The sequence below is a fragment of the Ursus maritimus genome, unplaced genomic scaffold (assembly GCF_017311325.1).
Source record: "Ursus maritimus isolate PB19 unplaced genomic scaffold, ASM1731132v1 scaffold_3, whole genome shotgun sequence".
Classification (NCBI taxonomy): Eukaryota; Metazoa; Chordata; class Mammalia; order Carnivora; family Ursidae; genus Ursus; species Ursus maritimus.
This window is the reverse complement of record NW_024425563.1, coordinates 22,198,876-22,218,245: the sequence shown is the minus strand read 5'-3', so window position 1 is coordinate 22,218,245 and position 19,370 is coordinate 22,198,876. Positions and strand designations below refer to the sequence as shown.

The 19,370-nt window shown below is 39.0% G+C and overlaps 1 protein-coding gene across 3 annotated transcripts in view; it reads right to left on the bottom strand.

Annotated features, from left to right (window-relative positions):
• The window catches only part of UBE2H (ubiquitin conjugating enzyme E2 H), a 101,440-nt gene that overhangs the window by 31,682 nt on the left and 50,388 nt on the right, over positions 1 to 19,370 (bottom strand). For 2 of the 3 annotated variants that reach the window (XM_040644001.1, XM_008705871.2), the window contains exons 2-3: positions 11,710 to 11,786; positions 10,995 to 11,069 (exon numbers count right to left, since the gene is read on the bottom strand). The exons of the other annotated variant lie outside the window; for it this stretch is intronic. In XM_040644001.1, coding sequence (XP_040499935.1) covers positions 10,995 to 11,069; positions 11,710 to 11,786 — 152 coding nt within the window. The remainder of the gene's footprint in view (positions 1 to 10,994; positions 11,070 to 11,709; positions 11,787 to 19,370) is intronic. 3 annotated transcript variants of the gene reach the window in all.

Sequence of the window (19,370 nt, the reverse complement as noted above, 5' to 3'; positions counted from 1 at the left end):
GCCAGGCCCAGCCCGTGGCAGCCCGTACCCAGGCAGAAGTCTCTTCAGAGAGCTGAGCCTTTCCTACTCAGGAGAGATGGACCTGGGCCGGTCTCTTCTTGGGTGAGGAACCAAGCAAGGAGCTCACTCTCAATGCCCTGTGTCATGGGAACTTCTGAACTGATCCTGTGTGTGCTCAGGAGATCTAAACTCAACAAGGGGTCCTCTTTTCTGTTTCTTCCTTTCTCTCTGATAATATGCAATCTGAGGAATGGGCTGGATGGATAAGAAAAGTTCATTTATAACTAAGAAAAGGTGAAGTGTTATCCTTCAACAGCCTAACCCTGCTACCAACCTAGCAGATTACCAAAACCTGCAGCCTTCAATCTATTCTCCTGTAGTTTCATTTCTGGAAGATGATAATCTCTTTCCTTTCTCCACAATTTATCTTTCACTCTCCTGGTCATTCTTATAACCACAGTCTCTATCAGGCAGTATTTATTCTCATGGTCAGAGGCAGTAAAGTCTAGAACACATGTGGCCACTCCTGGTAAACAAAATTGTGGTTAAAAGATCAGGCTCCAGGGGCGCCTGGGTGGCTCAGTCGTTAAGCGTCTGCCTTCGGCTCAGGGCGTGATCCCAGCGTTCTGGGATCGAGCCCCACATCGGGCTCCTCCGCTGGGAGCCTGCTTCTTCCTCTCCCACTCCCCCTGCTTATGTCCCCTCTCTCACTGCCTGTCTCTGTCAAATAAATAAAATAAAATCTTAAAAAAAAAAAAAAATCAGGCTCCGGTCAGACTGCCTAAGTTCTACTCTGTGAGCCTCAGGCAAGTTAAGAGTTACTGAATCTCTCTGCCTTTGCTTCTTTCTTCATAAGCTAGGTTAAATATTGGTATCTACACATCACAGGGCTGTTATGAAGAGTAAATGAATCTATGCACAGCACTGGACCGGCAGCCGGCCCGCAGTTAGCCCTCAACGTTACTATGAGCTTCACAAGCTCAGGCAAGTGACTTCATTTCGCTTTCCTCGCCCTAAGAATGAAATATCTGCCCCTACCTACTCCTCTCTGAATCCGTTAGCAACTGTCCAGAGCACAAGAGGCTGTGTTGATTACTGGATATTAGGCTTCCTACAACCCCGTCAAACTGGAAATAGCAAATACAGTTACTCTATCACTTAATACTAAAAAGACCATTCTAATTGCATTTGGGATTGGCGGGGGGGGGGGGGACACTAGACTGGAAACCGTAAGGTAGACTCTGCAACTAGTTAGTAGTGATTTATCTCCACCTTCCTGAGCCTCATTTTTACTATCCTTAAAATGAGGCAACTGGGTGATATAATCGCTGACATTCCCTCTAGCAATATGGTTTTCACAACACCAGAAATATGAAACACATCTTAAATTGTGGTGAACAAGCTTTTCAAAGGGAACTAAGACATCACTCTTATTTGTTTTTAGAAGAATCACAGTTTAACTAAAGAAAGAGGAAGCCAAGAATACATGTTTTCATTATGATAACAATCCAAAAAAGGAGGAATGGAGTTAATGCCAAAAAGATGTCAAAATTAATAACCAGCTCAAAAGCCAGAGGTCACCTACTATAATTAAAGTAGGAACTAATCTAAAGAGCAAATTAGGTGGAATTTTTATATAGCAAATGGAAAGATTATATAATAATGAATCGCCAAAGGCAGAATTAAAACTGACATAAGCCAGCTTCGAGAAGGAAATGGACAAATCTTCTGACAGAAGCAAGCCTGTATGGAGGCAAGGCTCTCCTTCCAGAGGTGCCCTGGGGGAGGGAAAGCACACTACTATTTTTACTCTGGCTAATAGCAAGATGAGGGTGAATGAATTTAGATATTACAGACTGCTAACAGGGGTTTTTCATTAATGGGGCCAATCTGACCACTAGCTTCTTCCAACACTGAGAAAGTCAGCACCTGACCCCCAAGACTGTCTGCTGTCATTTTTAGAGACATTATCTATCACCCATACAGACCACACTCCTCACACCCTGTCCTCTCAGTCCCTGAAGCTTCTCCTCAGTGACCTTTCCTCCTTCGCACCTCATTCACACTGCAAGGACTACCTTGAACTTTGTCATCTTACAAACAGCTTCAGCTCCAAAATCACAGACACCTCCCACCCACCACAGTCTCCTATGAATGCGAATCCACTGACCCTCCCTTTTCTTCCCACCCACCAGGCCTCCTATCTTCACCCCTCTCCTGGCTTAGTTTAAGATTTAAGAGCCATCGCCATCATCACTTGTAACAACCCTCTGCAAATCCCGTGCCCTCTCCCCTCCGAAACACCCATCTGCAACTGCAGGAAACCCATCATTCACATTCGCTGTACTTGGACTTGAAGGTGCCACCAAACATTCATTCACTTGTTCACGCCCTCACCTCAATACAGAGCAGGCAGTGTATCAGACCCTGAGGTGGGGATAAAGAATGTCGGTAGAACAGACCCAGGGACTGCCCTTATGGAGCTTATATCTCCTGGGCTGGCAGGGAGGAGAGACATAAGTGCACGTATCCAACTTCAAAAAAGTATGCTCGATAACCTTCTGTGGATTCAACATCACTGGTAATTTTCCTTTCTCCTGTCATTAGTGACCTGTTCCCCATTCTCCAATGACTTGGGCATTTTACCGTAATTCTGCAAATCTCCCATTCCCTTTGCTCCTCCACTTCTCATTTGACTTAAAAGCTCTGCCCATTTTCTTTGAGAAAAAGGGAGCCAATGGGCAGGATTCCTCATTTTTCCCATCAAAATCCTCCCAGGACACATGCTCATTTTTCCTGCCTCAACAGTTCACCCAAATGTTTAAAGTCTCCTCAAACACAAGTCCTCCATTTGTGTTCTGATCTTGTCCCTTCTAACATCTCAAACGCACTGTGCCTTCAATCCTCCTCCTCATCCCCATCATTTCCCTCTTTTCTAGACAACTCCCTACGACAAGCACATCAACATCCTTCAGAATCTCCCCTTTCCGAAGTAAAAAACAAAACCTTCCTCTTATCTTCCCCCATTTGTGTGCTTTCCTTCATACAGCCAAACTTCTTCAAGGCAATGTATTATAGACACCAGAGTTTCTCAATGTTGGCACCCTGATCCAAACCACCAGTATTTCTACTTTTCTCCCACAATAAGAGAGTCATCATTAAAACCTGCTTAACACCTTTCAATGATTTTTCCATTGCATGAAAAATAAAACTCAAGCCTTTAACCTGGCCTACAAAGCCGTACAAGACCTCACCCTGCCTGCCACTTGGACCCTCTCTCCTATTTCACTGTTCAGTCATCCTTCCTCCTTCCTTGCGCACGCTAAGCTCCTATCTGCCTCAGGGCCTCTGTCTTCACAATTTCTGCTTGGAATGCTCTCCTCCCTGATCTTGGAGGATCAGGGCTGGCTTATTTTCCCCTTTTCATTTAAACCTCAAGCTTAAATTTACTTTGTCAGAGAAGCCTTCCAGAACACCTAATCTAAGGTAGCTATAATGTCAATTTCATCACATCAATTCTCTACAAAGTTATCAGACATTTACAATTTTTGCTTTATCTTTTTCCTCAAAGAATATAAGGGTCAAGAGAGCACGCTGTTCGCCTCTGTATCTCTAGCACCTAGAATAATGCCCTGCACACAGCTGGTTTCTAATACATTTGTGGAGCTGATTAGAAGAAGTGGTGTAAAATGTATCCCTATTCTGAGAAAGTAGGTTCTGCTGCAGCTGCCAGACATACTCTTAAAAAAAAAAAAAAAAAAAAACCTATCCTGAAAAATGTCATTTTCAGAACAGCAGTAAAAAGAGAGAGCTTAACAGTGCTTACATTCTCATAGCATTATCTAAAACAAAACAAAACAAAACTTTTACAAAACTTTCCTCCTAGAACCTTGTTTCTCTCTACTGGAATTCAAAAGACACAGATCACTACAAAGTAGCAATTATATAACTGAGACAGAAACTAAATTCAAAACCAAGGTCATGAAAGTAGAGAAGTATAGAGGTGATCCGAATGGAATTTTGCTTCCTCAGTCTAAGAACTCATTCTATTTGTGGAAATATAATGATCCAAACAGGCCTCTGTTAAATGACTAACGCCAAACCTTTCAAATGACATACTCTACTCCAAATCCTGGTCCACCCCTGACAACACACCTGAGGAGGGAATTGTACAATGTTTCCGTCTAGGAAGACAAAGTAAAATGGTAAACATTCTCAACTCCATAGTTCAGTCATACCATAAAATTCCATTCCAAAAATACTGTGAGGTAATTTCTGGCCATAGTGAATTAAAAATTTATAATGCTAGAAGTGTCTGCTATTCTGACAATGAAAAAGGTTAAATCACTTTCTTTAATTGCTGGCACAAATAAAAATAATAAGGTGCACTGATTATCAGAGTATCTTCTAATTAAGAACCTATGGCAGACTGGGAGACTTAGAAGGTACTCTGACAGGTTATCTAATCTAGTTTCCTTGAAACAAGAAGATCTAGACCATTTTATTTAGAGGATAGCTGACCTAACCATAAAAGCCATTGGTAGAACTCAGTATAGTATCCAGCTATTGTTATTGCTTACGACCTTTCCATTTTGTCTCCATTTACTCATATGGTTTGGCTAGCTCTTGCTATATGCCCTTGCCATCAAATTCCACTGCAGAATGAGCATGGTTTTTTCCCTGGCCATTTTATCAACATTAAGCAAACTATTAAGCAGTCCCTCCAGAATCTTGTTCTCAACCAACCATTGCTCTTACTCTGCTCTGGTATCATCAAATTTCAATCCAGACACACAACGATGCGTGCAGTCTGCTCCTGGAACAGAGTCCTCCTCACTGTTGATGTGGGGGTGTACAAAGGCAATATTTCAAAAGTTAGTTTCTAGTTTCTAGACTTGTTAGCTGGATCTTACAACATAGTTTTTTAAAGAAGTATAAACGAAAAAAATAAGTATAAATGGTGACAGAGTTCCCACACTGAGGGAAGGTTAAGGTTATTTACAAAAGATTCTAAAATACTCTCTAGTTCTGAAATTAGTCAAACGCAGTTCTATTAATATACTACCCAGCAATCATTTAAAAAATAAGGTAAAATGACAACTTCTTAATTTTCTCTTGAATGCCAGTGTTTAAGTAAAGGCACTATGGTATGATGAGGACTACCATCGATCCTGAAGGAGGACTTCAAGGTATTTTCAAGACCTTCAGAGGCTGAGAGCCTTAAATCTAGTATTTTATTTCTATATTTTATTAGAAGACATAGTTCTTCCCCGTAGGCTTAGGTTTATCAAAAGTATTAGTATTATTTATTAGCTATGAACAAGGACCTTTTCCGGTTCATATGAAGAGAAAAAATGGAGCAAGGGGGAACACAAGTGGAAGAGTCAGACTGAAAAGAGAAGTAGGTAAGAACTGCTTGAGGCAGCAACCCAAGAGAAGGGACAGGAGGGGAAGAAAGAAAAGGAGTGAAGAACAGTTATGTGTAAGGATGTAAAGGTAGTGCCCAAGATGGAATAAACTGAATCGCAAGCAGAAAAACAACGGAAAGAGAACAGCCTGTACCCTTACACACACACATCATTAAAACTGAAGGAAAAACGAAAGGAGACTGGTGGGAAACACGAGGGCCAGCAGGCCTTTAGCAAACTACCAGGTGAGAATTCTGGCCAAGGATAAGCTTAATGGCTTTCTAGAACAAAGGACAGGAAAAGTGTAGACCCAGACAAAGAGATAGACAGGACATTCAAAAGTTATGCATTTGCCATGTTTAAAAATATATCCTTCCATAATATAAAGGAAATTATTGTAGAGTATTTAGAAACTACAGAAAAATGTTTTTAATCCCCCTAACAGCCATGGATACCTGTATCAGTATTTTGGCATTCATACTTGGAATTTCGTGGAAAAAATTACAAGTTACACTATAGAAGGTTACCATTTTCCTGTGTGTTCCCTTATTTATTTTTTTAAAGATTTTTATTTATTCATCTGTCAGAGAGAGAGAGAGAGCAAGAGCACGCGCACAAGCAGGGGGAGCAGCAGGCAGAGGGAGAAGCAGGCTTCCCACTGAGCAAGGAGCCCAATGCGGGGCTGGACCCCCAGACCCCAGGATCATGACCTGAGCTGAAGGCAGAGGCTCAACTGACTGAGCCACCCAGGAGTCCCTGTGTGTTCCTTTAAAGATGGGGTTAAAACATGAGTCATGACTGTAAGGCATTTTGCCCATTAAGATATACCATCATTTAACTACTCTATTATCTACTGGGTCACTTAGGTTGTTTCAAAGTTTTAAAAACAGAAGTTTTAAGAATAACACTGCAATTTGCATACTCATTAATTTTAGTGCCCATCTCTGAATCTTAAGATAATTTAAGTAAAATCACTAAAAGGATACAAAATCTTCATCAATCAACATATACTGCTAAGTCGGCTACATCATACCTGCCAATTTGACAAGTCCTATTACCTCCCACTCTTTAAAATATGCATTCTTCGGAACAGACATAAACCCATTCTGTATCCTATGCTTATTGGTTGCTTTTAAATTTTTATTCAAAACTGCTCTATTTTACCCTCTTCGCACATGGAATCACTCATCTTTATTTCAGCCCCACAGCAACTGCAAGTCTGTGTTTTCTGGTAAAAGCGTTCTCTTAATAGATGAGCACATGCTGGCAACAATCTGGAGAAGTAGGGCATACGGCAGTCCCTACAGCAACTTCTCTGCATAAAACAAAATCTTCATGGACTGGGGATTACTTGGGGTTTTGAAAGAGTATTATTTCTAAAGTTCTTATGAGAATCTTCACATCTCTGAAGCTTTCTAAAAACTATACTCTCAACACGTGAAACAAAATCTTTCTTGTAAAAGCCTACCTCCTTCCAAACACTCTCTTCCCCAGCTGAGGCACTAACTCACGCCTCTCCTAAAAAGCCATGAAATGTTGTCACTAAAGCCCATGCAGTATTTTATTTATATTGGTCTTCTCTCCTAACTAGTGAGACAGCCTTATGTGACCTCCCTAATTACTAGGAAGAATGCCGTCTATCCTTGGTCAATATCAAACATGCAGAGTTTGCTTAATTCTAATATCACATTTTCTAGAAAAGGAAACAACGGTTCACATGAGTATCATTCTCTTGGTCAAGGAAAACCAGGGCCAGAAGCACTCTTTCCTGATAACCAGTCCACTGATCAAGCACTCTCTCCTAACAACACAGTGGTGACACCAGCACTACCAGCATTCTAGGAATGTTTCTGAATGAAAAATATACAAGTCTGAACTTTCTAATAAAACAGAACTTAAAGATTCAAATATGATTTATTTCAAAGCAGTCTCTCTGGAAAGCGATGAAAATATTTCAATGATGTTACAATTGATTAGAGGAGTTTTATAATTTCTCTTCGAAAGTGCTGTTAGGGCCAGTTCACAAAATCATAATCCTTAAACTTAAGCCAATTTTTTTTAAAGCTTTTATTTATTTATTTGACAGTGATAGAGACAGCCAGTGAAAGAGGGAACACAAGCAGGGGGAGTGGGAAAGGAAGAAGCAGGCTCCCGGCGGAGGAGCCCGATGCGGGGCTCGATCCCAGGATCCCGGGATCCCGCCCTGAGCTGAAGGCAGACACTTAACGACTGAGCCACCCAGGTGCCCCTAAGCCAATTTCATAATCCTATATCATTTTATACTCCAACTGATGTCACTCAATTTTTCCATTCATCTTTTTTTTTTTTTTTAAAGATTTTATTTATTTATTCGACAGAGATAGAGACAGCCAGCGAGAGAGGGAACACAAGCAGGGGGAGTGGGAGAGGAAGAAGCAGGCTCATAGCGGAGGAGCCTGATGTGGGGCTTGATCCCATAACGCCGGGACCACGCCCTGAGCGGAAGGCAGGTGCCTAACCACTGTGCCACCCAGGCGCCCCTCCATTCATCTTTTTCTGTGAAATTAAATGACCTTTAGCCATTTCAAAAACTTGCATCTAGCTTCAAAGCACCAAAATGATTTCATAAACATTATCACTAATGATACTCAAAGAGAATATAACATTCCAGAAGATCAGCTTAAGATGTTCGAAATAATGATGGCGTTTAGGAAGTTCATAACCTCTTTATATTCCTTCTGTAAATCACTTGTTTATATTCCTTCCCTTCCCAAAGATAATTTGAGATAGCTTTATTGCTATTTGGGGGGGGGGAACTTGTATAATGATATAAATTGTTTTAAGGATATTTTTAGTTATAACTCAGGCAATCATGTAACTACTGAAAACTCTCTAAAATTTAGAGGATACCCCAAGAGATGAGCATGTCAAATAACACTGAATATATACTGAAATAGGCATAGAAAATTGTTTTAAAGTATATACACCAGAATGTGAATGATGATATCCACTGAGGGACAGGATTATCAGACATTTTTAATTTTTTAATTTTTTTTTTTTTTTGGTCACCTGGACCTTTTTATATTCCTACTAAGAATGTGGAGCATTTATACAATAAATAAGTAAAGCTCAAACATATATACACACACACACACACACAAACATATTAACATTCCAAGATCTAAGCAGTAAGGAAGCTTACTCTAAATTTGAACATCTTAATATTTAAGAGCTCAAAATTTGGCTCAAGAAGAAGGGTATGCCTAGATACTACAGAGTCAGAATTTAAAAAGAATCTTAAGGTTGGGTTTATCTCACTCATCTCCTTGCCCTTCTATATAATTCTACAACTACCTATACAACTCAAAAAGGAAACCTTGCCTATTCTAAATGAGCCACTATGCCTCAAAATGTTTAAAGTAAATTCAACAGTAATTACATTGTTGATGATCTGAAAATGGGTCACCCCCCACAACTGATTATAACTCTCTTATGCAATGTTCCTTTGGAGGAAACAAGCACAGCTTGTACAAATATTTCAACTAGGTCTACTTCCCTAAGAGAAGATGGTACACATCTGTAGGTATTACTAAGTTCTGAAAGCACACAGAAAGGCAAAAGAAAAATTATGAAGAAGTTAAACCAGCCTAGTCATTTGTCCCAAGCAATTTCATATTACATCATTAATTTAAGAAAGTCCATAGGCACCTGTTGTGTCATTAGTGAGTAAGTAAACAATGCCTGAAGTTTAGACATGTTTACTTTTAAAGTTATGATGAAGTAATTACATTATCTGGAAAAATATGTTAAGATAAGGCTTGAGAAATAACTGCATTTTTACAGGACATGTCAACTGCTTTTCTATACAATTCACTGTTAAACAGCTATATTGTTTTCTGACTAGGAATTTAGGGCTCAAAACTAGATTCAGCATGCCAATTTTTAGTCTTTAAGAAAATGGACATATACAAAATATATTTCAACGAATTTGTATGGTTTATACATTCCATTTGTAAAGATTTAAAGATCACACCGCTCAACTACACAAAAGTTCAAATGCCTGTATAGAAAGAATGGATCAATGGGGGGGACAGGTGACCACAATATGACAGAAAAGCCCCCCCCCCCCCAGCTGAGCAGCACCATATATTATCACCCTGGAATGAACTGAGAAGGACTGCTGTCCTAACTCTCTAGGTATTAAGTCAGATATACTTGGGGATTATCTCACAGCTCCCATCCTATTTTACCATCTGATAACCCTACAACTCAGAGACCCTTGCAGCAAGGGGGAAATTTCCTATTCAATCACTCATAAAGTATCTTCTCCATTCCTGAGCTTTAGAAAAAGCATCCGAGGGACTTCAAAAGGAAATCACCAATTTATTCTTAAAATGAACTCTAAGAGGTCCTGGTGTAAGAAGGAATTATAGGTGCTCTGTATTATTTTTATAGTGCAAAGCTTGAAAGCAGTAGGGTAGCTAGGTAGTGTAGGAGAATCTGCTGCATTTGATTGAAAATTAGTCTACAATGATCCTACCTTTTCCACATTACTTATCTTAGACAGAAGTGGAGGCCTAGAATCAAAATACAAAGCGGAGGATGTCTTCGGTCCTCCTCTTTAAAAAACAAAACAAAAAAACAAAAAACCTTCTTGTTGGAGGGTGAGTAGGAGTGTGTGGTGTCTAAACTCCAAGAGACCTGGCATTTGTTCCAAAGACAAGCTCAGAGCAGGAGCAAGATATATGAACCCGGGCAATTCTGAACATGAGGGTCAGTGGGATGTCTGAGAATGCATAATATATTCCAATTTTATTTTTTTCTTCTTTCTTAAAATTGGTCAATGTTTTATAATATTTCAAACTCATCTTTGGAGTGAAAATTGTAAAAGCTGGCTTAAGTTAGCTGCGTTACTACCACTCCACAATCTCAAAACCTTTAAAAAGGTGTCAACCTTCAATGAGATACACCTCTACAGGATCCCATGCTAAAACACCTGAACTTTCACTGAGTGCCTTAATGGGGGTGATGCGTTAACAACATCACCAGTTAGGGCAGAGAGAAGATGAAGGAGAAAAAAAAAATCCCTCTTTATACAAGGCTCCTATTCTACTTTCTTCAGCTGTTCAGGTGGTTAAAAAGATGAAGAGTAGAGAGAGCAGAGAAGGGTGATTTCACTGCTAGGCAACCATAGTTGAAGTGAACAAAAGCAGAGGAAATCTAGACAGGATTTCTAAATGACAGGATTAGAATAAACACTATGTAACATTAATTCCAACAATCTAGCAATTAAAATGAGATTTAAGATTTGTTTATTATTTTACTGCTTAACCTGAATAGACGGTGGGCCTTAAGATTGTTTAATCTGACCCTGACAGAAAAATCTAGTTATAAGCATTACAATCATGCAAAGGGTATATTTAATCATCTATCACACAGTGAAGTCCCACAAAAACTCACTGATTAATTAAATGAATTTTTCCTTTTTTAGGCTTTGGTTAAGTAACCATTTCTGGAATTATCTCCCACAAAATGTAGGACTTTTTTTCTTTTCTTTTCTCTTTGCTTTCAAAACTCTCTAATGAGAGAAACTGAGTAGTTACATACCTATAGATGGAGATTTGAAAGGGTATTTATCAGGAAGATCCACTCTAACTTTCCATACTCCGCCTTCATATGGTGCTGAAATAAAAGTAAAAATGTTAAACATCAGAATCGTGTCTCCAAATTACAAAATAAACCCGAGTGTAAGTGAAACAAATCCTACTGTGTAAGTGAAACAATTAAATCCTACTATCTTTTGAAAACCTTGCAAATTAATTCCTTCAGGAGTCAGGGACCTCATAATCAGTAGGTATTCTATATTCAGATTAAAATATTTTCCTTTAAAAGATGTAGAGTTAGAAAATAAGCAAAGATTCATTTCCCCCCTATGTTTACCTGATTTTTTAAGTATTAAACACTACTCAATTACTTGATAAGTAACAGCCTATTTCAATCTGCCCTGTTGACCCCCATCAAAAACAAAAAAACAGGGAAAAACAAGAAACATTTCCCCAAAACCATCTATGTGGCCACTCATTAATAAAACAAAAACCAAAAAAACAGTACTCACAATTTGTGTTTAATACTGTCACACAGAGATAAAAGAGAAAAGCATATAATTATGGTAAGAGCAAGATTGCCTTACTGATTCTAGAGTTCTGTTAAATTGACCTTTCAAATACTACACATACCTCCATTGATATTCTCATTACCTATTAAGGAGTAGAGAAAAAAAAGAAACTGAAAAAGAAGAACACATATGAATACGTGTACTTACTTCCTTGTGGTCCATAAAACTTCACTACAAATTCATTGAGTCCTCCCAGGATCGTAACCTCATGCTTACTCTCAATGCTAAGGTGGAAGGTAAAGGAAAGTACACAGGCTTTGTATTACCTGGAAGAACTAAAGATGACATCCCCAAGGTATGCTATGTAAAGTGTTACCAACATTTGATATGAAACTGATAAAATATAGAGTATACATAGTCATTCTGGTCATTTAGAAGGCAATATACACTCCTACGAAAAGAATGTGAATGAGCTTTAGATTCAGAGACTGAGCCCGGGACAGCCACGTATTGGGTTTGTGAGCCTACACAACACAATGTAAGCTCACTCCCCAAGCCTTTGTTATCTTTGTCAATCAGGAAACATCACTTCATAGGATTTCTGTGAGGATTAAATGGGTTAAGTATGTAAAACATGTAAACCGCATTTTGTAAATCAATATAAATCAAAAATAGGCACTTAGTTTTAAGTTTTTTCCCCTCTGTAGTCTCTCCTCCCCAATCTACTAGCCCTAGTGAACCTTTAACATAAACTCCATTATTCCCTTTATTCAAACTCAAAAACTTAGCAAAATACTGATTCTCCTAAACTAAAAATGCTACACATCCAAAATTATGGATTTACTTAAGCAAAGTCCCCACTTGTTTTCCCCCTGGCTTAGAGAATAATCAAATAATTAGTAATACCACTTTGCTACAGGTACTGTTAAATGCAAAAGAGAAGCAAAATGTAGTATTTATTTTCACCTACTCTTTCCCTCCTTTCCAAACCTCTCTCCCCTGCTTTAGATTGGCCTCTAGTTTCTGGCGTGTTCTGGGGCTCTAATCCCAGGAGTAACACTTATGTGTTCTCTTCCTCAGAAACTTATCTGTCCCTGAGACTATTTTATGTTTAAGTACTAAGATTCAACTGTAAAAACCAAATCAACCCATATCAGTAGAGAAGAGGGCTACTGGTCTAATATGTACCTGTTTTATATTTCTTCTTTGTGGTCTAAACAAATAATAACTCGGGAATTTTAGGTGTTGGGCTTTGGGGGGGCCCTCAAATCTTCACAATGAAATTAAACAAGAAATCCCCAAACAACCAGATATGATAAAGGGGCCCTCGAATATCACAATGAAATTAAAACAACAAGAAAACCCCAAACAATAAACTGGTCTCACCTTTCTCCATCAGCAGTGCGAATCACATTTTAATTACAAGTACTATTATACCAAAGACAAAGAAGCCAAAGAAATTTTAAAATGTTCTCTTACATAGAGAAAAACAGTATTTTTAAAGATACGAAATTACGTATTTGGCTTTTTTTTTTTTTTTAAAGATTTTATTTTATTTATTTGACAGAGACAGCCAGCGAGAGAGGGAACACAAGCAGGGGGAGTGGGAGAGGAAGAGGCAGGCTCCCAGCGGAGGAGCCTGATGCGGGGCTCGATCCCAGAACGCCAGGATCATGCCCTGAGCCAAAGGCAGATGCTTAACGACTGAGCCACCCAGGCGCCCCCGTATTTGGCTCTCTTATACTCTGTCCTACAGGCCACAGAACAGAGGGGCTAGGTGTATTTTTGGCAAAGTTCTTGCTCAAAAGCCTTGAACAATTTTCACTAGAGATATTTAGTAAGACAATTTAGTCTATGCTAATTTGATCTCATTCTCTTCTAAATGAAAACTGTTTTAACAGCACACACACTGAAATGACTCAAATAGTATCCACACTGGAAAATGGGCTTCATTTCTCACTCGGTCAAATGACACACACGTGCATGCTCTGGTGTACTGAATTCTTCTTGACTGGTCACCCTGACACCCAGCAAAATATTGCAAAGCTAACTCTAATGTAATAAAGTACAACAGGTTAAAAATCTGTTTTAAAACAGAAAACAAAGCACCTTGAGTTAGAAGTTAAATCTAGTTACAATAAACAAAATTAAACATAAACAGTAAAGCCCTTGAATAAAACAGAATTTAAAAAATAATCTTGGGGTGAAAAGTCTTTCCTAAGAGTGACACCAAAGCCAGAAACCAGAGAGGAAAAGATTAGCAGATACAAGCACACACACACATTTAAAACTTTTATACTGTAAAAGATAAAATTGAATCTCTCTCTCCCCCTTCTCTCCCTGCTCTGCTCCTCCCCCCCTTGGAAAAAAAAAAAGAAAAAGAAAAAGAAAAATTAGAAACACCTTGACAAAGGAAAGACCAGAACAACCAAGAAAACTGAATGAGCAAAATTAAGCTAAAAAAAAGTTCAACTCATTAGTTTAAAAATAAGACATTTTTCACTATAAATTGATAAAGATGAAAGAGCTGATAAAAACCTAGTGTTCAGTGGAGTATAAATTCGTATTCCTGGGGATAAATTTAGCACTGTGTTCCAAAACTCAAAATAAATGTATTCTTTTATTCAAATTTCACTCTTATGAAGTTATTTTTTTAAAAATAACCAGACACTGCTGGTGGGAGTGTGATACAGTTTCACCACTTTGGAAAACTGCTGGTGTGGAAAGCTACACATATGCACACGCTATGCCCAAGAGCACTCCTCCCACTACACAGGCATAGCTATCATCACCGAAACACAGGTTTAAGAATGCTCATAGCACTATTTATAATATCCCAAATTCAGGTTACAAACCAGAGGCTCATCAACAATAAAAAGGATAAATTATGGTTGTCACACCCAACAGAATATTGCAGAGCAATAAAAAATGAATTGTGACATTTAAGTGTATGAGTCGCCCAGATACTATAGTGAAAGAAACCAGATACCAAAGAGCACACATGGTATGATTCCATCTATACACATTTCAAACAGGCTAAATGAATCCATGGTGTTAGAAATTAGGATAGTAGTTACCCTAGTGGGGCCTGTGATCACTGAGAAGTGGTTTGAGGGGGACCTCTAGGGTGCTGTTTAAACATTTATTGTTCCATTTATCACTGAGCTACAAAGATTTGTGGACTTTTCATATATATGCTATAAATATATATATGCATATATATTTCATATATATGCAAAAGTTTACTAAAAAGATAAAGTGTATCTGAAACGTGCCAAGTATGTTTACTGGAATATGTGAAATTTAAAAATGGAAATTAAGTACTTATTTATCAAAAGGAACGGATTAAATAGGTTATAAGCTATCTTATACAATAGGCCACCACTGTGTCCACTATGTTTACTGGTGCCCTCTCCACACCCAGAGCTCCAATGTAGTTTCTGCTCACCTTGAGATACCCAGAAGTAGGCAACTGAATAAGGTACTACAGGTAAAAACATCCCAGTCATTAAACAAAACCAAATAAACTCACAAGGATAATGAAAGGATAGAGTAAGGTAGAGGATTCAAAGAGTTTAACAAAAGAAGTCATAAACTAACTTTATAATCTAACAATTCTGTAGAAGCAGCCCTCCCCATCAGTCAGAACTAATCTGCTATGAACAGCATGGACGGACAGCAATTACTCTTCGTTAATCATTTAAAATTATGAGTTATCCACATGGATGTCTCCTCCAGAAAACTGAAGATATTTCTATTCTTTATATGGACGCAGTAAACCTGGGTTTCTTCCATTTTGTGATCTGAGAGTTAGTCCATGCTTTCACCCACTTTCCAGAGAAAATTCTCCTTTCCCAGCAGTCATGCTAAAATGAGATTAGAAGTCAATGCTCCAAACCTCCCCTTTCCCACCATCCTTGGTACAACTCTCCTGTCAGATATCCTGGGTTGTCTTTAATTACACATTATCCTGTACATTAGAGAGTTCCTATAGTCCATTTCATATGAAAAGCTAAAAAGTAAACTGAATGAAACCTTTAAAACTCCTACCAAGTTGGTAAGACGAAGAAGCCACACTAAATTTATGCTGCCTCAGAATGGTACAGACGACTAAATCAGATGGAAAAAAAGGATGTACGTTTAGTTGAAAGAAAAACACTGCATTAAAAATAAGCCATTTCTTTTTTTTTTTTTTTAATTTTATTTATTTATTCGACAGGATAGAGACAGCCAGCGAGAGGGGGAACACAGGCAGGGGGAGTGGGAGAGGAAGAAGCAGGCTCATAGTGGAGGAGACTGATGTGGGACTCGATCCCATAACGCTGGGATGACGCCCTGAGCCGAAGGCAGACGCTTAACCGCTGTGCCACCCAGGCGCCCCAAAAATAAGTCATTTCATCACCACCAATGAATGACTTGCCCACAAAAAATATAAAATTACTTGACTGCTGTTACCATGTGTATTTATGGTAGAGGCCACGAGTTTCTTTCTCCCCTCTGCTGCAAGTCAAGGGCAAGGAAGGCAAATGAGAAGGCAGGTTACAATGACAAAAATAATGATCTATTTCTGAGACGTGCTGGTCAGGCTAGCAGACTGGCGGGAACTCACTAGAAGGTTTCTCCATTACTTTCTCAGTTTCAAAGCTTGAACACAGAAAATATCCTTCAGATACTGTTCTGGTAAACAGATGTTAAATAAACCCATTAAAACAAATTTTACTCACCTATGATCTAAGTTATTTGCAAAATACTGCTTTTTACTTACTTAGCATTTCACTATTAAGGACTATCGGCATTTTCAGCAGAATAATGATTAACATTCCCGGGAACCCAAGTTCGTTTCACTTGTAAAATGCCAGCCACCCACCACCTTTTTTTCCCTGAATGGCATTATGATTACACAATCTAATATTTAAAGGTTAATGCCAAACTATCAAGAGATAACTGACATTCTTGGCAAAACGTGTCTATCGGGATTTTAGAAATGATTTTTATATAGTTCTGGAATTTTCCAGAAAGGGAGCCAAGAGCTAAAAGCCTGTGCCACAGGATTGACGTTAACAGGTCAAAGACCTAGGAATCAGCATTGTTTCCTAAGTTTACTGATAATGAGCTTATAAAATAAATGAGGTGGCCTCCCTGAGCTGTGTCCATGGAAGTAAGGGACTGGGGGTGAAAAATGCGCTTCTGTGCAGAAGGTAGAGGCAATTCGTGCGGCTTTCTCTATGTATGTTCAGACCAGCCTGTTTTCAACTCGCCTTGAGATGAATCATACTACAGAAGTTGAAGAAACTTGCCAACCTTTACTTACTACCTAGTATTCTGGATAAAAACGTGGCATGTCTATAAAAGCATTAATGTGCAAAATATCACAAAAACAATACTTTTGGGGTTACGTTTATAAGGAATCCTTCTCCTTTAGAGACATACATTGAAATATTTACTTATTAAACTATATGATGTCTAGGATTTGCCTCAAAATAAACCAGTGTGGGCGGAGTTAGGAGAGAGGTACAGAAGAAATGGTATAAGCCTTGAGGTGGGAATTACTAAATCTGAATGATGGGTGCCTGGGGGGGGGTCAACACATTGTTCTTTTATGCTTGAAATTTTCCATAAGAAAAGTTCTAAAAAAAAAAAAAAAGAATGTAGTCAGTTACTGGAACTTTTAGCATTTAACAAGCATTACAGTGTAGAAGAAGTAAGCTGCTACAGCTCTTTTTTATAGATTTAGAGAGAAAGAGAGCGTGCGCACGTGGGGAGGGGCAGAGGGAGAGAATCCAAACAGACTCTCCACTGAGTGCGGAGTCCCACGCAAGGCTCGACCCCACAACCCACGAAATCATGACCTGGGCCGAAACCAAGAGTTGGACACCCAACCGACTGAGACACCCAGGAACCCCACAGCTCTGTTTGTTTGTTTGTTTGTTTTTTAAGACTTTATTTATTTATTTGAGAGAGAGAGAGAGAGAATGAGCAGGGGTAGGGGCAGAGGGTAGAGGGAGAAGCAGACTTCCTGCTGAGCAGGGAGCCTGCCACGGACTCCACAACCTGAGCCAAGGCAGACACTTAACTGACTGAGCCACCCAGGCACCCCTCTGCTTCTCCCTCTGCCTCTATCCCCCAACTCACGCTCTCTCTCTAATAAATGAATAAAATCTTTAAAAAAATAAATAAAAGCTTATGAAACGACCCAACATTTATTTTTTTTCCTGAGGTCCAATACTTAAATCTGAGGAAGAAAAACTATAGCAAGTGATTCAATATGTAAGAGAACAAAGACTTTACTGAAAGAGAAGAATACTCTGCCAAGATAGCAAATCAACAAGTGACATTCTAAATGAATCAAATTTAAGTGCATTCAAAAGGATATCTAAGAAAAATCCAACCGCCGGGAAGGAAGATAAGCATGGCTTTTGCATATCTATGACAAATACCCTCTGGGCAAAATAATAATTACATATATATATATATTTTTTTTTTAAGATTTTATTTTCAACCACCCAACACGGGACTCGAACTCACCACCCCAAGATCAAGAGTTGCACACTCTACCAACTGAGCCAGCCAGGTGCCCCAATAATTATAATTTAAACAAAAGTACATCTGTACAGAAAAATGGTCATGTACAATAACAGAGGCTCCTAGGTGAGATAACAGTTTAAATTTAAAAAAAAAGTTTTGAAAGGTTTGTATTCTTTATTATTAGGAGAGGGGAAGATTTTTACACAAAAGACAAATAATGAAAACAGCAGAAATAAAAGCTATCAAGAAAAATAAGCATGGGGAAAAGGATGCAAGGCAGTAAGAGGGAAGAAAAAAGCCTTCCACCAGTGATGAAATAAAATATAAAAGCATATTTTTATCATTTATCTCAATCTGGGAGGAAATAATACAATGTCAAGAGCAATCAACAGAACAATATACAGGTGTCATATCCCCTAAACTCAAGCAATTTTATTCCCTATATCACGCCACAAAATATTTTAAAGCTTTCCACATGAAGTGATAGAAATCTATTAAGCTGAGCTACGGAGAATACAGTGGTAGCATCTATTAAATCCACAAAAGATCACAGTATTTATTTCTATTAAAAGCTGGTTTACTAACTATTCTACAAACCTCCCCCACACAAGAGCCGTAAGGCAAACAACTTTTAAATGAGCCTGCTCCAAGAAGCTTCTAGTTTAGCAAGGGAACATGAGATTGTACATTAAAGAGCAAATGCAAAAACAGTTTGCTACTAGGGTTTGGAGTAGGAATAGCTCTTTCAGTTTGTGTATAGAGAGAGATGGATTTACACAGGCCTTAAGAACAGCATGGGAACGGCGTGGGGTGGCTCAGTCAGTTAAACATCCGCCTTTGGCTCAGGTCATGATCCCAGGGTCCTGGGATCAAGCCCCATATCGGGCTCCCTGCTCAGCGGGGAGTCTGCTTCTCCCTCTCTCTCAAATACATAAATAAAATCTTTAAAAAAGGGGGGGGGGTGCCTGGGTGGCTCAGTTGTTAAGCATCTGCCTTTGGCTCAGGGCGTGATCCCAGGGTTCTGGGATCGAGCCCCACATCAGGCTCCTCTGCTGGGAGCCTGCTTCTTCCTCTCCCACTCCCCCTGCTTGTGTTCCCTCTCTCACTGGCTGTCTCTCTGTCAAGTAAATAAATAAAATCTTAAAAAAAAAAAAAAAAAAAGGAACAGCATGGGATTTGGATGTGTAGAGGTGGGAGAGACATTTAAAACAAAACCAGAAAAGCACAAGGTATGTCTACAAAATGAGGACTACAATTTTACATTGATGAGCAGACCACAGCGAGTGTTAGAAAGGAGGTCAAGACCAGATTACAAACCGCCCCAAAGCATGGATTTTATCTGG